A 19,724-nucleotide genomic window follows, 5' to 3' on the forward strand; every position below is an offset into this window, starting at 1 on the left:
GTAAACTTCCGTATATATTGGAAAGGAGACAATGGCCTGAGAACGCCATCTACTGTCTCAGAGCAGCATAAACAGTACAAAGCCCTGATATGATAGCTGCAATGTTTCTCAATATGCTTGTGAGGGCTTTAGTTAGAGTATAGTATCACTATCTCACCTTGTTGTGTATCACCACCACATTGTGACTGTCTGCGCTCAGCCAGGTGTCCATGGCCTTACAGATACTGCAAATCTTATCCAGGGCAGGAGCGTGGTGGTCTGGCCAGCCAAAGTCCAACACCTTTGGGTTGAGCTGGTTGATGTCATACCGTTTCTCGCTGAGGTTGAAGAGCTGAAAAAGTTTAAATGTTTAAATCTTTTCTTTTCCATTTCTTTCTTTTCTTTTTACTCTACTGCGAAACAAACACTTTGCCAGAGGGGACTGATCCCCTTTCAGCCTATGTATTGGTAGGGCGAGCTGATCCTTGATCAGTGGGGCGGCCCTTACTAGGTAGTTGTCTTGGTGTTTGGAGCGCAACATGGAGGCCACCTCGCGGAGGTTTGAGGCGTAGCTGGTCTCCTCCACGCAGCTGGGGAAGGAGACGGAGATGATCCGCTCGGTGATGTAGACCAGGTCCACCTCATAGCTCTCCTCCAGGGCCTGCAGCAGACTCACACTCCTGGGGTAGGGAGAGGGGAGGGGAGAGAGATAAAACTGTATTTTTTACACTTTCCATGGCAATAAAGCTTTGCAAATTAAATTACAGTAAGGGAGGCAGGGTAACGTCAATGTCAAGTCAATTTCAATGACAAAATAGTTGACTTAGAGCTACTTTTCTGTGTGTATTGCATTGGTTTGGCAAAATTGGATTGTTCCTTCCATGCCAATAAAGTATATTTAGAATGTAATACAGAGAGAGAGAGAGAACAGAGAAGATCAAGATAAAGACAGAGAGAAAGAGACTGTCTACTATGCAAAGGGCTATCCGTAAAACCCACTATAACCCACTATCTGCAACTGACTGAATACCGGCCAGAGTCTTTGTTAAATCCCATTTCACTAAATCACTGTGGGGTCATGGTAGCCTCCAAACTCCAACAGCTGTCCAGTACATTAAACACACACATGCACAAAATGCAGTACATTAAACATGTATGTTTCGCTTGGGAACCACTCGGACGAAAACAGAGTGGAAAGAGATTGATTCGAGGGATAAACAAAGCCTGATATGAAGCTATTCCGCATTCCGCGAGTGTGCGCCTCAGCAGACCAAACAAAACATTTTGGTCACTCGTGAAGAACGAGTTGGGGCAGAGCGACCACATGCCTTTTTCCCAATCTGATGTGTCCGGACTGCAATCAGGAGCAAGCCTGAAACTGACTGGGAGAGCATATGGCTCAGAGAGAGCGATTGAGCGTCTACTAGAAATATTTCCCACGTCTCAACTCTGGAATGTCGAGTTGGAGGATATTGCTCATGTGTCTGCTACCAGGAAATAGACTGGTTTAACAGTGCAAACATGTTGTACATCTGGCACTATGAGAAACAACCTTAGTAGTCAAAAGAAATAATAGACAAAGCAATATATCCAAAAGGTTCTCTACTAAACAAATATACTGTATGATTTGTCCTTTCTCACTCTCCCTACTCTTATTATGTGCTTCATACACTCTCTTATCTTACTATCTTTCAGTCCACCCCCCCATAGTCTCTCACTCTCTCTCTCCTACTCCTTGAGGGTATACAGCTTATAGAGTTGCGGTTTGGGTCTCCTCCAGGTACACCAGCATGCACTGGGCTCCAATCTGCTTCTCATCAGCGCTGCCTTAGCTACAGACCAGACCGACAGCCTTCTTTCACTTTATCTGCCCAGCGCATATCTCGCTGCGCTCAATTACGCAGCTGCACTGATCGCATTTACACATTTGAACAAACATAGCCGGTGAAAAATAGCTCTGCTATTGCCACTGCAGATAACACGTTCATGATAGACGTCCTATATAGCGTGTGATGAGGAGAATGTGAGTGAATATGTGTGATAATAATTGTGTGTGTATGTTGCTTTGACGGTAATGTGGAGAGCCAGAGGGAGCACATGATTGGTTGATTTTGTTTCTCAATGTTTTATACAGCTGCATCATTATTAAAAACGTCACTTCTGTTGTATCTTTGTCTTGTAGTATATGCTAGTAAAGCACAAACTGACAACATATGTTATGCCAGGAAGAATCTTACACATAAAAGAGTAAGCTAGCTATATATCTGCACAATAGCATTGCTAGGTTATTTCCAGGGCTTGCTGGTTAGCTAGGGGTTGTTCCCTTGACACAAATGGATAATACCAACTTCTGTTTGCAGCATGCCTCTCTCACAATGCATTGCCTCATATTTGGAGCTCTGTAAAAATGTCTAACAAATGGTCTCGGAAATCTCAAAAAAGTACACAGCAGTGCTATATTACATTACTGCTTCACCCTATGATGTTAATGCTTTTTTTGGCAAGGAAACAAAAGAGTCCTGTATCCAAAATAAGCTCTGCACATTGATAGCTGCTACAGAGACAGACCAATAGGGTCTAATAAAATGGACGCAAGCCTTGGTCGACATCCTTGGTGGGGTTAATGTGAAAAACGTTTAGGCCCTGTCAGTAAAACATGGGACAAGGCCTGCTATCCTACAGATGTCGGATCTTAATATGTCCCATTTCGTCGCAGGAGGAAAAAAGTCCTGCAGCAGGAGGATTTGAATGTTTATTTAATATTTAGAATCGACACCAGGGGGCAGCTAGAAGCGGTGTTTGTAGGCTATACAATAATTTAGACTGCAGATCCACTGGGCGTCAGTTCAAGTAGCCTATGTAGGCTACGTGCAGGCTTCAGCGTGTCTCATGTGAATTCTTAGGTGGATTATAATAAATTGACAATATTTGCAGGGGGTAGATGTATTTTTCATTAGGGAAAATCTTCTTATTTTTTTACATCAATTGTTTTATTATATGTTCAAGGCAAGCAAGAGGCTAAATAAATTCATGGTTATCCCTGCTGACAGCTGCTGACAACTGCGCACATATGCCAGAGTAGGCATGGGTTCAAATTCAGTCTACTAATACCCTTAAACATTTTTGAGGAAGTAGTACTTTTGGAGTTACTCTCTGTGCACTGTATTTGTACTCTTACTGAAGTAATTTCTGATGGAAGTAACTTACTTTTTACTCCGTTACAATTTACCAAATATGTCACTTTAGTTACTTAGATTTATATTATTATATTGTTGCTGTCAGATTAAATCGTCCTAACCAAATGTTGTGATATATTTTTTTTTCATGAATCGATATTATTGGTTTCCCTTTACGTCTGTACTGTATGAACGTTTTCACAACCCCTTGACCAATGAAATGTATTCAAAATATCTTGTCATCAAATCTCTAAGTCCATTGGCTCTCAACGTTGTCCGTCAAACACAGTTTTATCTCCGCCATGGCTCTTGAAGTGAGGCATATATTTTTGTCTTCATTTTTGTCCTCAGATTTTTTTTCTTGGGTTCTTAGCCAGACTCGATCAGAGGTAAGTGACACTTTAACTACCTTCTGCCTTTGTAATATATATTTCTGGAGTAAGATAAGTATTTCTAAGATATCAGTCTGCTGTTGAAATTGTGTTTTGAGGACAAGTGAATATCAAATGGCTAGGTAGAATCTGACAGAAAAAGGTAAATCTCCTGTTTTTAGCTTCCCAAATGATCTTTGTCCTGAGCGCTCTGGAGCAGGTTTTCATCAAGGATCTCTCTGTACTTCATCAAGGAACTTCATCTTTCCCTCAATCCCGAATAGTCTCCCAGTCCCTGCTGCTGAAAAACCTCTCCCCCAGCATGATGCTGCCACCACCATGCTTCACTGTAGGGATGGTGCCAGGCTTCCGCCAGACGTGACGCTTGGCATTCAGGCTAAAGAGTTCAATCTTGGTTTCATCTGACCAGAGAATCTTGTTTCTCATGGTCTGAGAGTCCTTTAGGTGCCTTTTGGCAAACTCTAAGCGGGCTGTCATGTGCCTTTAACTGAGGAGTAGCTTCCGTCTGGCCCCTCTACTATAAAGGCCTGATTGGTGGAGTGCTGCAGAGATAGTTGTCCTTCTGGAAGGTTCTCCCATCTCCACAGAGGAACTCTAGAGCGCTGTCAGAGTGACCATCAGTTTCTTGGTCACCTCCCTGACCAAGGCCCTTCTCTCCTGATTGACCGGTGACCAGCTCTAGGAAGAATCTTGGTGGTTCCAAACTTCTTTCATTTAAGATCTTTGCCTCGACACAATCCTGTCTCGGAGCTCTATGGACAATTCCTTCAACCTCATCACTTGGTTCTTGCTCTGACATGCACTGTCAACTGTGGGACCTTATTTAGACAGGTGTGTGCCTTTCCAAATCATGTCCAATCAATTGAATTTACCACAGGTGGACTCCAATCAAGTTTTATTTTTAATGCATTTGCAAAAATGTCTAAAAACCTGTTTTCATTTTGTCATTATGGGGTATTGTGTGTAGATTGATGAAGAAAAAAAAGATTTCATCCATTTTAGAATAAGGCTGTAACGTAAAAAAATGTGGAAAAAGGGAAGGGGTCTGAATACTTTACGAATGCACTGTACTTGAAATGATATCGTTCTACAGTAGGTATATATCTGTCAATCAACTGATGGCCCAAATCAGCTCATCAATTTAGTCAAGGAAACACAAACAGTAGATTATTGGGTTTCACACCTTTCATTATGTGACTATTGATAGGCTAACGGGTAGCCTACAAAATGTAGCCTATAGGAGTATAATTAATTAATAATGGGCCAATTACAACCATTGATGGCACTAGATTATCACCAACTGATGTCTCGTTAAACCATCAATACGCACTGGATTCACCCGCACAGCTGATCTCAATTGCAACCATTATTGGTCACCTCTACCACTCCCTAAAAGGTGATGTCAGTGTTACCTTAGTAAGACATCAGTATTCAATGACGAGATGCTCATGTCTCCGCCCTAACAATATGAATCATCCCAAAGGCAGGAAGGCAGGCGACAAGCTTAGGTCTGCATATTAAGCCCATAGAAACGGTTTGGGCTTATTTGGCAAGAATGACCCATCTCGCTTTGCCTCTTCCTCTCTGCCTTAGTCCTGCTCGAAACCAAAGTCTTTCAAGATACGTTCGTCCTCTTGTTGGTATTATCAATGGAACAATGTAGTCCTTTTTGAAGAGACTAAGGGCGATTTATCTATTTTACATGCATTCTGTACAATAGCAATTAAGTTTTTCCTTGTTTACCACAGCAATCTACTGTGACACCGTATGAATGGAAACTAATATTGGCGTACTGTTATTTACTTGTTTACTATTTATGTTATCTAAAAGTGTCTGCTAATTTCTTATAAAAAAAATAAGAAATTACCCTTGCCTGTCCATATTTAAAATGTCTAACTACATCGAGTCCATTTGGAGACTGCATTATTTGTGCCAGAAGTACTCGGGCCAGAATTGAACACACACAAACACGCTAGGCCTATAGTATATATGAAGGCAGTGGCCTAATTGCTAAACCACCCCAGGCCACAATTGAACTGAATTTTGACACTTCATTCGTAACCTTAGGATACACTAGACACTTGTATGTCGTAGCCTAGTGGAGACCAATAACTATCTTGTGTTGTTAAGCTATATAAAACGACAGTTGTCGATGTGTATGGCTGAATTTCAGATACATTTTTGTTCATTTGAATGTTGCAGTAATAGGACCTAGGCCTATTGCGAGCAAGAGAGAACATTATTTTAAGATAGCGAGCCATGATCCCAATGACTCGAATGCTCCCGAATGGAGAGAAAGAGAACTGTACATTTTTAGCCAATCACAAGGCTCTCTTGAATTTCCTCATTCATCAGGAAAATTCTCCAAAACAAAAGAGTGATCAAATGAAGATCCGACATCTATACTGCGCGTGGGAGCGATTCAATGAGAAGGAAGGAGTGAGCCGTAAAACGAACTGCACGGAAATATCCCTGAAGAGTGAGTCTACTTTCATATTTTCATTGCATCCCCCTTTTCATGGTTTTTCATATTGGTGAAAGACAGGATTTAAAACGTTTCGAAGTCCCTGTGTGGGGACTTGGTTTCCTTGTTGGAGTTGGCTCGGAGGGAGGGAGAGGAGAGGACAGGAGAAGAGAGAGAAGAACCTTGCAGAACACCATGTGATAAAAGGGTCTTACCTTGATGATCTGCGTCGAGACTCCATACTCTTTGTGGACTTTGTTGAACCCTGAAACAAAAGCAGACATAGAAGCCATGAGTCATTATAGCGAAAATTCTTAATTGGGAGACTTAAGAGTTAGACGTCAAACCCAACATACAGTTAAGCTGGTTGACAGCGAGAAAGACCAAGCACCCAAAATAACCTTGAACTCATAAATCACCAAAAGCATTTCTTTCGCACACATTATTTTGGTGTGTGAACACATGTTTTGGGGCAGATCCATGGGCAGTTATTATAATTTACAACAAATGGTTATTTCCTGAAATGGATTTGAAATTATTGTTTTTTACACACATACAATAAAAGTGAGGTATACACACAAACAATGTATAGTAAGTAGATGAAGAATACTACAACTAAGAGCACAACAGTCATAGACTAAGAATCATCATTATCATGCGAAACACTCTCATTCCTCCCAACACACATTATAAGAGAAGAGTGAGTAGTCCCTGTTTTTACTCTTTACTGTCTTTGTTTTTACTCTCTTTGGGCCAGTTTCCCAGACCATTTAAGAGTTACAGTACTATACACATTACCGGTATAACTATAGCGGCACTTCTTTGGCTGCCCTCCCATCCACTCCCATAGAGGTCAAAGATCAGAGAGACTTATACACTCCTCTTGGGAAGGGGGAGGCAGGGTCACATGAGCTCAGGTGAAGACCTGATGTTATCTATCATCATCCATTTCTTCAGTCTGGCTGAGGGCTTGGCGATATGGCCAAAATATCATATCACTGTATTTAAAAAGAAATTGGAAGGTATGACTGTATTTGACAGTATTTTATGTTTTTGAAAAATAAAAGTTCTACATTTTCTTTATGATAGTCTGTGACCCTAGTGTGGCAACACATATACTCTAAGTGATTTTAATGGCCATTTCTCCATTCTGATTGTTTTAACTTCAACCCCCCCAGAAAATCATAATGTTCATCATTTCTAGGACTTATTTTTAACCAAATATTGCAATTGCGATTTGACTTGCGATTTAGAGCAAAACATTTGGGTGAACTGTTGGAATCATGGAAAAAGAATGACTATTCTATTTCTATAGTTAGAATATAATAGTGGGCACTTTGAATACAGTGTTGTTTGACATGGCCACGAATGAAAATGCCAGGGAGGAGTTATTGTGACAGGGTAGGAACTAAAGTGTTGATAAGTGTTTCCTAGGGGACCCTATAATCTTTGGCTACATTGAATGTTTTCTCTCTCTTAGCTACTTCATGTAGCTAACATATTCTTGCTCTGCGTATTCCTCTTTGATTTAGAAGATACTGTTATACAAACAACATTCTGATTTAAGTCCACACCATCACTGGTATTATCAGGCTGTATAGCTAAATATGTTTGCACTTACTCAGTACATTTATTAGCTAGCTAGCTAGCATTAGTGCTAACAATTAGCATCTCACAAGATTCAGGCCCAACTTGCTAAGAAAAGATAAACTAGCTGTGTGCAGATTTAATAAACACACTAATAGTGTCGTTATAGTACGCTAGTGGATTTATATTAAGAAGCAAAGTGAAAACAGCATTGATGTCATCAACATTGTTGCATGTGCTGCATTGACCATGCAGACTGAACGCAAGAGTCTTGTGGTCTAGGAACAACAAATGCACTCCTTGAGTGACAGGGGGCGTGGCTAGGTCTGTGTGGAAAGCGCCATGGAGAGAGAGAGAGAGTGGAGAGAGGTGACTCAAGTAGCGAAGTAAACTATAAAAATGGACGTTACACACGGCGTATCACATTTAACAAACCAAACACTCAAATACCCTTATAGAAGATAAAGTTAAAACCTAAACCGGTCCCTGCATTAATACCGGTATATCATAAAATACGGTATACTGCCCAGCCCTAGTCTGGCTAACCACACTAGATCTTAGATCTCTCTTTCTCTTTCTCTCTACCTCGAACTCTTCTCATCTTCTCTCACTCTCTTTCTCTCCAACCCTCTCTCTCTCATTAGTACCCTGCAGAGCCAATTTGTTTTGACAACTTCTATCCCTTATTCCCAAGGCCCTTTTCTTTAACAAGTCCCCCGCGTACACATGTGGCTAGGCCGATTGTAGCGACACAAAGTGTAGCCCCAACATCTGTGTCTCTCTCTCTCTCAAGCTAAATGCTTCAGTATGTCGGAACGCAGGACGGCTATTCAAGTGGAGAGAGAGAGTCGCTAGAGGAGGACAGAAACAAATGAAAGAGAGAGAAAGAGAATGAAAGGACTATCTTGGGTAGGACAGATGTAACCAACAAGGCGGACCAAAACAAACAGTCTAGCCTACAGCTTGATGACTTAAAACTAATAGAGACACTGTAAGACTGGGACGTTGAATTGTGGGAAAGTGATTGGTTCCTAATTAGTCAAAAACAATGACTGTACAGTTTTATGAGTGTGTGTGTGTATGGGGGGGGGGGGCTAAGTGAAATAAAAGTCTAACTATTTCCAAACTTTCCTCATCACAGAACAACAACCAACTCCAAATCAAATGTCCAGACAATGTTCACTTCATCATACTTCAATCACCCCCCCCCCCCACACACACACACCTATAACCCCTTGAGCAACAACTAGGAGGAGGGTGGGTTTGGGGAGGTAGCAAGGGGGGGTCTCCATGGAACCCTGATCAAAACCATCTGGGAGCCTGGCTTTACAAGCAGACCTTACAAATGAACCAACAGAGAGAAAGAGGTGGGGAGAGAGGAAAAGGATGGGGGCTGGTAGGTCTGAAAAGGGAAAGAAAAAGAAAAGTTCCACAACAAACGACCCGAGCATGAATAGAACAGGAGGAAAGACGGGAAAACTCAGACGAAAAACAAAAAAGAGACACAAGACAAGAGAACAGGTCATTCGTGTAGCCTACCTCGCCCCCTTCACAGGTACCCCAACCCTCTCCCTCCTCCCTTCCCTTCCCTCCATTCCTTCTTTCCTACCGTCCTAAACAGGTAGCCTGTGCTCCATCGCCAAGCCCCCCGTAGGGAGGACAGACGTCTTCGCAGGGACCCTCCCCGGTTCATCTCTGGAGAGGAGTGAAAGTCTCTCTCTCGCCTTCTCTTCCTCTGTCCTTCTTTCGCTCTCCTGTTCCACCCTCCTCCACAAAACGTTCTCTTCAAGTGGAGGAATAAAGAAGAAAAAAGGTTTCCGCTATTTTGGTCAAGAGGTTCCAACGGGGCACCACATGCCTATAGCCTCCACCAGACTCCACAGAGTGTTTGCTCTCTTTCTCTCTGGGTTTGTTTTCTCCCTCTTTCCCTCCTTCCCTCCTCTCTCCCTCTCCCTCCCTTTCTCACACACACACATCTTTGCCCCCCTTTCCCTCTCCAAACCACTCTTCCCTCCTTCCCTCTCCCTCTGTATCTCTTCATCTTCCCCCTCTTGGTCTCTACCTCTCCTCCCCTCCTCTCTCTCTCCTCTCTTCCATGCTGTGATTTTGTAACACTATGCCCCCATGTTCATTCCCTCCCTAGGGTTAGACCCCTGTCAGCTGACATGCCGCCTTCACCCACTCTCTTCCTGCTCTTCATTAACCCCACTCTTTTCTTGCTCTTCATTAACCCCACTCACTTCCTGCTCTTATTTAACCCCTTCCTGGCTGTGTGTGTGCGCGGGTGTGTGTGTGTGTGTGTGTGTGTGTGTGTGTGTGTGTGTGTGTGTGTGTGTGTAAGTCATGGAGGGTCCTCTTATTTGTGTGACAGGACATCCGTATAGTTCTTGATAAGGGTAAACTAAGGGTAAACAGTCCAGACTGTCACAGGCCCAACTGAACGAGGTCAGAAACAACAGCAATACCCTTTGGCTTGACATGGAAATCACAGATGACCCCTATCTTGACCTAATCTCCCATGCTGTGATACCTCACTAGAGTTCTTCAATTATTGTTCAGCAGCATTTGTCTAGTCATTGAACTTATGTCCCAGTCCAAGTAAAGAGGGGAAAAAAACAGATGACTAAACATAACAACAAAAGACTAACAAAACTAGGACAGAGAAGTGGGTATTGCACATGTAGTCATATGATAAGCTCTGAGAGACTGAGGGGCCCAGAAACACTAGTGAGACTGAAAGACGTCAGTGTAACCACAGAGCTAATGCCCATGACCGGCCCTAGGAGCTACGTGTTGCAGTACACGTCCCATGATGCTTTGGGCTTTGGCAGACACTTTCTTGTTCATCTGTACAGACTTCAATTATGCCCTCAGCTGTAAAAGTCAGACTCAATATGAATCTGCACATTGTACTATAAGCAATACGGCAGACGTGCGCACACACACACACACACACACACACACACACACACACACACACACACACACACACACACACACGCACACAGATACATAAACACATATACCCACAAACCTTCCCTCCACACACAACCTCCGACCTCACCCATCAGCCATACTCCCCCAAACTCGTCCACAAAACAAAGACAAATGGAGCCAAAAGGTTGACCGCCTCCTCATCTCTCCTCATCCCTCCTCCTCAGACAGACAGACAGATCCTCACAGTCCATTTGTTTCAGAGGGATCTAACCCAGGATGTGCATCAGTCAGTAGATCAGGGGGATTTGGCCCACAGTGAGGCCATTAAATTAAACACGGGATGCCAGTGGTTTAAGCCCCCAACATCAATGATTGAATCATAGCTATCTGATTACATCTGAGCTTTAGCAAAATCTAAATGCATATTTATGGCCAAATAGGATTCCAAGTTGTAATAGTAAATGTGTGAGTCAGATTCATGAAGTTCTGCAGTAGTGTTGTGTTTGTGTGTGCGTATGTGTGTGCGTATGTGTGTGTGTCGCTTTGTTTGATTAGTGGGAGAAATACTGTAGACAGAAGATAAACTCACTCTGTTACCTGTGAAATTGTGAAATGTACAGTATGTATGTACACACATAGAAGTACACACACAAGATAATGGCTTACGTACATATGGTACATTAAGCATTTCCGAGTATAACTGACTGCAGACTCCTAATGGAACAAAGATAAAGTCTCGCATCAAAATTATACGTTCATCCATGTTTCTCAACCGTCACATTTCGAAGTTGTTGCAAACATCAAATTGCGAAGGGAATTTTTTAAGATAAGGTTTAAGGTTTGGGATAGGCTTAAAACAAAAATCTCAAAACAACTTTTTATCACTGGATTCAAACTTGCAACCTTGGTAATCAGAGGCAGGTGCTTACACCCATCTTCCATCCCTGTCCACAATCCTCGTAGCAAATCCGAAGGTAATAGCGCTCACTGTTGCCCCTAGTGGTCAGTTTCCATGTCAACTCCCAATGTCCTCAGACATGGATGGATGTCAAATACTGACTTGTATCACTGGTGACCTGGCTGAGATAAATAGCATAAAAGTCTGCAGGCACGCACAAACACACACACACACGCACACGTACACAAACGCACACACGGCTCTGGATAGTGCTTAATATTCCTCCTTAAATATGGGCTGCGTCTTGGCTTGGGTCATTCAACTTTCTACAGTTTTCCCTGTTAGTTAACACTATCAGTGTTTCCATTTACTGTGGCAATTGTGATCAAATCAATGCAATATTAGCCACTTTCAATGCAACATACTGAAACAAAATGAGCAATGCAAGAGATTTTGTTGAAGGCACAAAGTAACGGACTAGGATTCTATTGCGCACGACTCAGCCCGTACTCTACACAGACCGATGCGGCATAACTAATCAGAGCTACGGTAGGCTTATATCAAATCAAATCACATGTTATTTGTCACATGTGCCGAATACAACAGGTGTAGAACTTACCATGATATGCTTAATTACAAGCCCTTAACCAACAATTCAGTTTTAAGAAAACAGAGCTAAGAAAATATTTACTGAATAAACTAAAGTATTATTATTATTTTTTAAGTAACACAATAAAATAACAATACCGAGGCTATATACAGGGGGTACCGGTACCAAGTCAATGCGCAGGGTACAGGTTAGTCAAGGTAATTTGTACATGTAGGTAGGGGTGAAGTGACTATGTATAGATGATAAACAGCGAGTAGCAGCAGTGTAAAAACAAGGGGGGGGTCAATGAAAATAGTCCATGTGGCCATTTGATTAATTGTTCAGCAGTCTTATTGCTTGGGGTTAGAAGCTGTTAAGGAGCCTTTCGGACCTAGACTTGGCACTCTGGTACCGCTTGCCGTGCGGTAGCAGTGCGGTAGCAGATAGAACAGTCTATGACTTGGGTGACTGGAGTCTTTGACAATTTTTTAGTCCTTCCTCTGACACTACCTAGTATATAGGTCCTGGATGGCAGGAAGCTTGGCCCCAGTGATGTACTGGGCTGTACGCACTACCCTCTGTAGCGCCTTACAGTCGGATGCCGCCGAGCATTTGCCATACCAGGCCGTGATGCAACCGGTCTAGGATGCTCTTGATGGTGCAGCTGCAGAACTTTTCGAGGATCTGAGGACCCATGCCAAATCTGTTCAGTCTCCTGAGGGGGGAAAAGGTGTTGTCATGCCATCTTCACAACTTTTTTTGTGTGTTTGGACCATGAGAGTTTGTTGGACACCAAGGAACTTGAAACTCTCGACTTGCTCAACTACAGCCCCGTCGATGTGAATGGGGGCTCAACTACAGCCCCTTTTCCTGTAGTGCACAATCATCTCATTTGTCTAGCGAAAAATAGACCATTGTCATAAATGGATCTGTGCCATTTACTTTGAACTGGACTGTTTACAGCTGTGGTCGTGAGTAAATGCACTTGTTTTGAGATCAAAGCAAGGGCTACATGTAGGCATGTGTGTGCATTTTGTTCATATCCTTTGCTAGTTAGTGAGTTATTAGTCCAGTTATAGATCATTTGTAGTCAACAATAGGGGATTGATTGCTTCCTACAAGAGCACAAAACTTGTACATTTCTAGACATCTTCGAAAAGCGAGTCTGGTAAAGAGCTTTTTTTTTGTCTTAAAGGGGTAGCGTTGAGACAGGCTTGAATAAGCTAAGTAGCCAGTAGGCAGAGGGTAGCATCATGTATCTGATTCTCTTTAATAATGATATGGGAATAATAATACATTGTATTTTGTAAAGTGGTTTCTTGCATCAAACAACACAACAACATTTTCAGTCACCTCCTTGTCTGAAGGACAAGTGGATAAACAGATTAATGTCAAGCCCTGCATGTTTTTCAAAAGTCTCATGGAATGTAGGCCTATATTGAACACAACACATTGGCTGCTACTGTAGGCTAACAACTATTTCCATGTTAAAATGTTATGGGATGCATTTTCGCCATAGTTTTTTTTATGGTAGGCCATTCTGGTAGTCTGGTAGGCCTACATTATGATCAAATAGCCACAGTAGCCTACTTGGCCACTGTTAAAACTGTAACTTAAAGCGGGTACAGCCTCAGTGTTCACAGTAAAGAGCACTGGAAGTTGCACAGAACTTTCACAATGTTCAATTTTGCACTCAGCAGATGTGAAATTTGCTCAGTGCCTAAAAAAAATTGAGGGAACATTAGTCATAAGTCCCAATCTGTAACGTGATACTTCCTTTCTCAGACTAAATATTACCCATTCCAAACCCAAAAGGAAGCGTGTCATAGGCAACCTATGCTGTATGCTTGGCTATAAAACTTGCATGGCTGGCTCTGTACTGGATACTGAATACACCATAAAAAAAACATACATTCACAAATGCAAACATACAACACACAACACAAATGTAGTAGTAGTAACTAATACAGACAGTCTCTCTCCCTGTATGTGTGTGCGCGTTTGTGGGTTAGTTCATGCATGTGTACGTGCATGCATGCGTTCGTTCGTTTATGCATGTGTTTAGATGTGTGTGTCTGTGTCTGTGTGTCTGTGTGTGTGTGCACATGTTTGTACATGTGTGTGTAACAGCAGGACAAAGCTCAAAGGGTCTCACTACCCCCTGAGGTTGTGTGGTCAGTGATACACCATCATATGGAATTCAGCTGAAGAGAGACTAAACATTTATTTGGATGAACGCAGAGCGCAATTACTCATACACAGCTGTGACTGGATCACAGTGTGTTTGCATGTACACTGCATATTGCATTCATTTGTTCAGTTTCTTTGTGTTTATGTGTATTTGGTTATGTTCTTTTATGAATGAACACAATAGATGAGTGTGTATGTACAGTACCAGTCAAAAGTTTGGAAACACCTCCAGGGTATTTCTTTATTTTTACTATTTTCTACTTTGTAGAATAATAGTGAAGACATCAACACCATGAAATAACACATATGGAATCATGTAGTTACCAAAAAAAGTATATTTTATATTTGAGATTCTTCAAAGTAGCCACCCTTTGCCTTGATGACAGCTTTGCACACTCTTGGCATTCTCTCAACCAGCTTCATGAGGTAGTCACCTGGAATGCATTTCATTTAACAGGTGTGCCTTGTTAAAAGTTAATTTGTGGAATTTCTTTCCTTCTTAAAACCTCTTGGGCTGTCTGTGAGTATAACAGAACTCATATGGCAGGCAAAAACCTGAGAAAAAAAGAATCAGGAAGTGGGAGAAATTAGAAATTTAGTTTTTCTTTTGAATCCCTTGAAAAACTACAGTGACATAGGATTTACGTTGCACCTCCTAACTCTTCCATTGGCTGTCAACAATCTTTACAAACTGGTTTCCGGGCAGAAAATTATGGCTCAGTCAATCAGTGGCCAGTCTGAGGTGAGGTGTCTCGTGACGCGCATGCACGTGACTTCGCTGTTCGTTATTTTTCTTCTGGGATGAATACCTATTGCCCGGTTGTAAAATTATCGCAATTTTACGTAAAAAAATACCCTAAAGGATTGATTGTAAACATCGTTTGACGTGTTTCTACAAACGGTAATGGAACTTTGAACATTTCGTCTATGGATTTGCGTCCACGCCACATGGCATTGTAAAGTGTTCTGGATGGGTCAACAAAACGGACGTATTTCGACATAAATGATGGACTTTGCAGAACAAATGAACATTTCTTGTGGAAGTGGGAGCCCTTCCGAGTGCATTCCGCCGAAGATCAGCAAAGGTAAGAAAATATTTCGAACATATTTTTAGAGATTTGTCGATGCCGTGGTTGTAGGCTAACTGTATAGCTTAGCATTGAAGGCTAAGTTCTGTACTCAGAATATTGAACAATGTGCTTTTTCCGTAAAGTTCTTTTGAAATCTGACAAAGTGGTTGCATAAAGGAGTAGATTAAGAAAACCGTCTTTCAATGTTTTTGTACAACTATTGGAGAGCCCTTCTTTGTCTACACCCATTCAGCATTGTTCACACCCCCTTAAGCCTTAGCTCCACCCATTTCTTTAAGGGTTGATCCAACCATTCTGTACTAACTTGCCAGCTACTTCCGGACATCTAAGAGAGAGAGAGAACAGCTCCCGGAACATTAATCGCCCTATCGCGTTCAGAGCGCACAGTGGACGCTCTGGCCAATAAGTAGGGTTGTTCCGAAAGCTCTGACCTCACAACTACAGTCAAGCACCCATGCAAACTGGCTAACATTAGCTAGCTACTTCCAGACACATAATGAGAGAACACCTACTCTGACCATTTTACTCGCCTTAGCAGAGCTGGTTAGGCTTTTTTCATGTTATCCAGAGCGTTGGTGACTGTAACTGTGCCACTGGCAACAATTGAATTATGCTTTGTTGCTGACGTTTACTGACACTGGACATATTCAATGGGTGTTGAGCGTTCAAAAATGCAGCAGTTATTCTGCGCTCTGGCACACTAAGACGAGAGTCTGTTGTTAAAAAATGTAGCTAGGTAAACAATGAATCCCAACGCATGAGATAACGTTAGTTAGCGAGCCAGCCAACTAACGTTAGTTAGCTAACTAACAGTACACTTTAACTTGAAATGAAAATACTTTGTCAAAAATAGAGTGGAGTCTTTTGTTAAGACATGTAGCTAGCTAGCTAAACAACGGGAAGGTTGCACTTTTTCTGTGGCTCTACTAACTAGGCTCATAATTTAACAATTTTATTTGTATTTACAGATGGCATACAAGTTTGATATTAAGGCACATGAAAGGTCACATGTTCGAGAAGGCATTTCTTTCAAAAAACGCATTATGTTAAAAAGAAATGTTACGTTCAAACAGCTCTCCTGTTAAGTTGTGACTTGCGACATACGCCTAGCTTCCTGAATTGGGTCACATATGTGGGAACTCCTTCAAGACTGTTGGAAAATCATTCATGAAGCTGGTTGAGAGAATGCCAAGAGTGTGCAAAGCTGTCATCAAGGCATAGGGTGGCTACTTTGAAGAATCTCAAATATAAAATATATTTAGATTTGTTTAACACGTTTTTGATTACTATATGATTCTATATGTCTTATTTGATAGTTTTGATGTCTTCACTATTATTCTACAATGTAGAAAATAGTACAAATAAAGAACCCTGGAATGAATTGTGACGATCGTCGTAGAGAGGAGACCAAGGTGCAGGGTGGTAAGTGCTCATGATCAAATTGTATTATTACTCAGAACACTAAACAAAATAACAAACAAAGGAAAACAAACGTCACATTCTGCAGGCTTTCACTGAGCTGTACAAAAACAAGATCCCACAACAGAAGGAGGGAAAAAGGGCTGCCTAAGTATGATTCCCAATCAGAGACAACGATAGACAGCTGCCTCTGATTAGGAACCATACTCGGCCAAACAGAAAGAAATATATGACATAGAATGCCCACCCCATATCACACCCTGACCTAACCAAACAGAGAAAAACGGCTCTCTCAGGTCAGGGCGTGACATGAGTAGGTGTGTCCAAACTTTTGACTGGTAATGTATATTATGCATATATCTGTTGTTTTTACCTGGACAACAAAAAGCCAAAAGTATTGTGCATTGTTAAGAGCTTAAAGTCTTGGTCAAGATTCTTGGCTTGTATCACAATGATAATAACACAATGGAGAAAAAGCATCCATCATCCCTCTTTTAATGGTTTGAGTTGTTTTAGCTAGAAAAATGAAATAACACACACCCAACCAAATAGAATATAAGATGCAGCTCAAACTCACCATAGTCTCTACATACTTCAGGGGTATGTCGTTAGCAGGTGCCTAAAAGAGTAAAGGGAGAGAGAGATGGAGAAAGGGAGGAGAGAGAGCGAGAAAGAGAGAGAGAGAAGGTGAGACTACTGTAAATACAGTATTCAACCTGCAATGGGGAAGCTTGGTTGTGATAACACCTTTTATAAACTGTTTGCATTAGCACTGTTTTATATACACTACTTCACACTTGAATGGCCAATAACATCCTTACTATGGGGGGCAGGCTGTATCACATCCTGCCGTGATTGGGAGTCCAATAGGGCGGAGCACAATTGGCCAAGCGTCGTCCGGATTTGGCCGAGGTAGGCGTCAATGTAAATAAGAATTTGTGCTTATCTGACTTGCCTAGTTAAATAAAGGTTACTTTTAAATGTTTTATTATAAATAAAAAATTATTTTGTGCCAATGTTTCTCCCACAGTATGTGTCATAATCAGACCTAGGGCAAACATTTTTCTTTCAATTACTAATGTGCAGTTGATTTAGCTCGGTTGGCACAACAGAACCAACAGTGCCAAAAATGCAAACCCCACTAAATGTAAATTGAAATAAAAACAAATAGTATTTTGACCCAGGTCAATCTTCTGTCATATTTCTATAGTGTTTTGTCTGAAAGGGTGCTTTTCGAGGGCCTAGAATTCCTTAGTGACCGAGCTGGTTAAAAGTGGAGCTGGTATACGCCTTGAGTTCGTAGGAGCATCCATAAAACCTTTGAGGTAAATATTTACACTAGGGCCTCTATTTTCAGCTGGCGTTAAGGCGACGCTAGTGTCAAACGCACGCTCTTTGGCAACTTTGACCAGCGCTATGCTATTTTCCAACCCCTACCTTCCACTTTCATCTGTTGGACCTAACTGTCAAATCGTAGCGATCAGCTTGAAGCCTGGCTATTTGCCTGTTAGTTTACCTTTCACGTGGCAAAGTCACTAGCAAGCCATATTAACGGTGATGGTAGGCTAATCTTATTATTTGGGCAATGTCCAATAATCAAACATGCAGTGCATTTAAAAAATGTGAATGCAAGGTGTGTAGACAAATATGTCCATGTTGAAGCCAATAAAAACAAACTAGATTGGCTACATGTTTGTTATAACTAGGCTTATTGTAGGGTTACTGTATTTATTTAATAAACTATCTTCAATGGATGGGACAAACATCCATGCCTCCTGCCAGAGAGCCCTTAGGCCTATGCGTGCATACATTGCCTTATGCTCATGGAATGATAGATGTGATTTATGATATGCTTTTGACCTGATCCAATTTGAAAATATTGTTGCTGTTTTAAAAAACACATTGATTGTTTTTCGTTTAACTTGATTAAAAACAAAACTTATTAGAAAGATTTGACTAGGCCATTCCAAGACATGTAAATGGTTCCCCTTAAACCACTCGAGTGTTGCTTTAGCAGTATGCTTAGAGTCATTGTCCTGCTCGAAGGTGAACCTCCATCCCAGTCTCAAATCTCTGGAAAACTGAAACAGGTTTCCCTCAAGAATTTCCCTGTATTTAGCACCATCCATCATTCCTTCAATTCTGACCAGTTTCCCAGTCCCTGCCGATGAAAAACATCCCCACAGCAAGATGCTGCCACCACCATACTTCACTGTAGGGATGGTATTCTCGGGGTGATCAGAGGTGTTGTGTTTGCGCCAGAGATAGCGTTTTCCTTGATGGCCAAAAGCTCAATTTTAGTCTCATCTGACCAGAGTACCTTCTTCCATATGTTTGGGGAGTCTCCCACATGCCTTTTGGTGAACACCAAACGTGTTTGCTTATTTTTTTCTTTAAGCAATGGCTTTTTTCTGGCCACTCTTCCGTAAAGCCCAGCTCTATAGAGTGTATGGCTTAAAGTGGACCTATGGACAGATACTCCAATCTTCGCTGTGGAACTTTGCAGCTCCTTCAAGGTTATCTTTGGTCTCTTTGTTGCCTCTGATTAATGCCCTCCTTGCCTGGTCTGTGAGTTTTGGTGGGTGGCCCTCTCTTGGCAGGTTTGTTGTGGTGCCATATTCTTTCCATTTTTTAATCATGGATTTAATGGTGGTCCGTGGGATGTTCAAAGTTTCTGATATTTTTTTATAACCCAACCCTGATCTGTACTTCTCCACAACCTTGTCCCTGTTTGGAGAGCTACTTGGTCTTCGTGGTGCCGCTTCCTTGGTGGTGCCCCTTGCTTAGTGGTGTTGCAGACTCTGGGCCTTTCAGAACAGGTGTATATATACTGAGATCATGTGACGGATCATGTGACACTTAAATAAATTCCACCTGTGTGCAATCTAACTAATTATGTGACTTCTGAAGTTAGTTGGTTGCACCAGATCTTATTTAGGAGCTTAATAGCAAAGGGGTGAATACATATGCACAAACCACTTTTCTGTTTTTAATTTTTTAGA

General features: G+C 41.7%; 1 protein-coding gene across 8 annotated transcripts in view; it reads right to left on the bottom strand.

Moving 5' to 3' along the window:
* Positions 1-19,724, bottom strand: part of tns1b (tensin 1b) — a 302,397-nt gene that overhangs the window by 81,301 nt on the left and 201,372 nt on the right. For 6 of the 8 annotated variants that reach the window (XM_029703058.1, XM_029703057.1, XM_029703059.1 and 3 more), the window contains 4 exons: positions 17,300-17,341; positions 6,227-6,276; positions 488-659; positions 158-331 (listed from right to left, as the gene is read on the bottom strand). In XM_029703058.1, coding sequence (XP_029558918.1) covers positions 158-331; positions 488-659; positions 6,227-6,276; positions 17,300-17,341 — 438 coding nt within the window. Of the gene's footprint in view, positions 1-157; positions 332-487; positions 660-6,226; positions 6,277-9,207; positions 9,524-17,299; positions 17,342-19,724 lie in introns of those variants that run through there. The other 2 variants (XM_029703061.1, XM_029703062.1) reach the window with 2 other exon arrangements.

This window comes from Salmo trutta, chromosome 20 (genome assembly GCF_901001165.1).
Source record: "Salmo trutta chromosome 20, fSalTru1.1, whole genome shotgun sequence".
Taxonomy (NCBI): Eukaryota; Metazoa; Chordata; class Actinopteri; order Salmoniformes; family Salmonidae; genus Salmo; species Salmo trutta.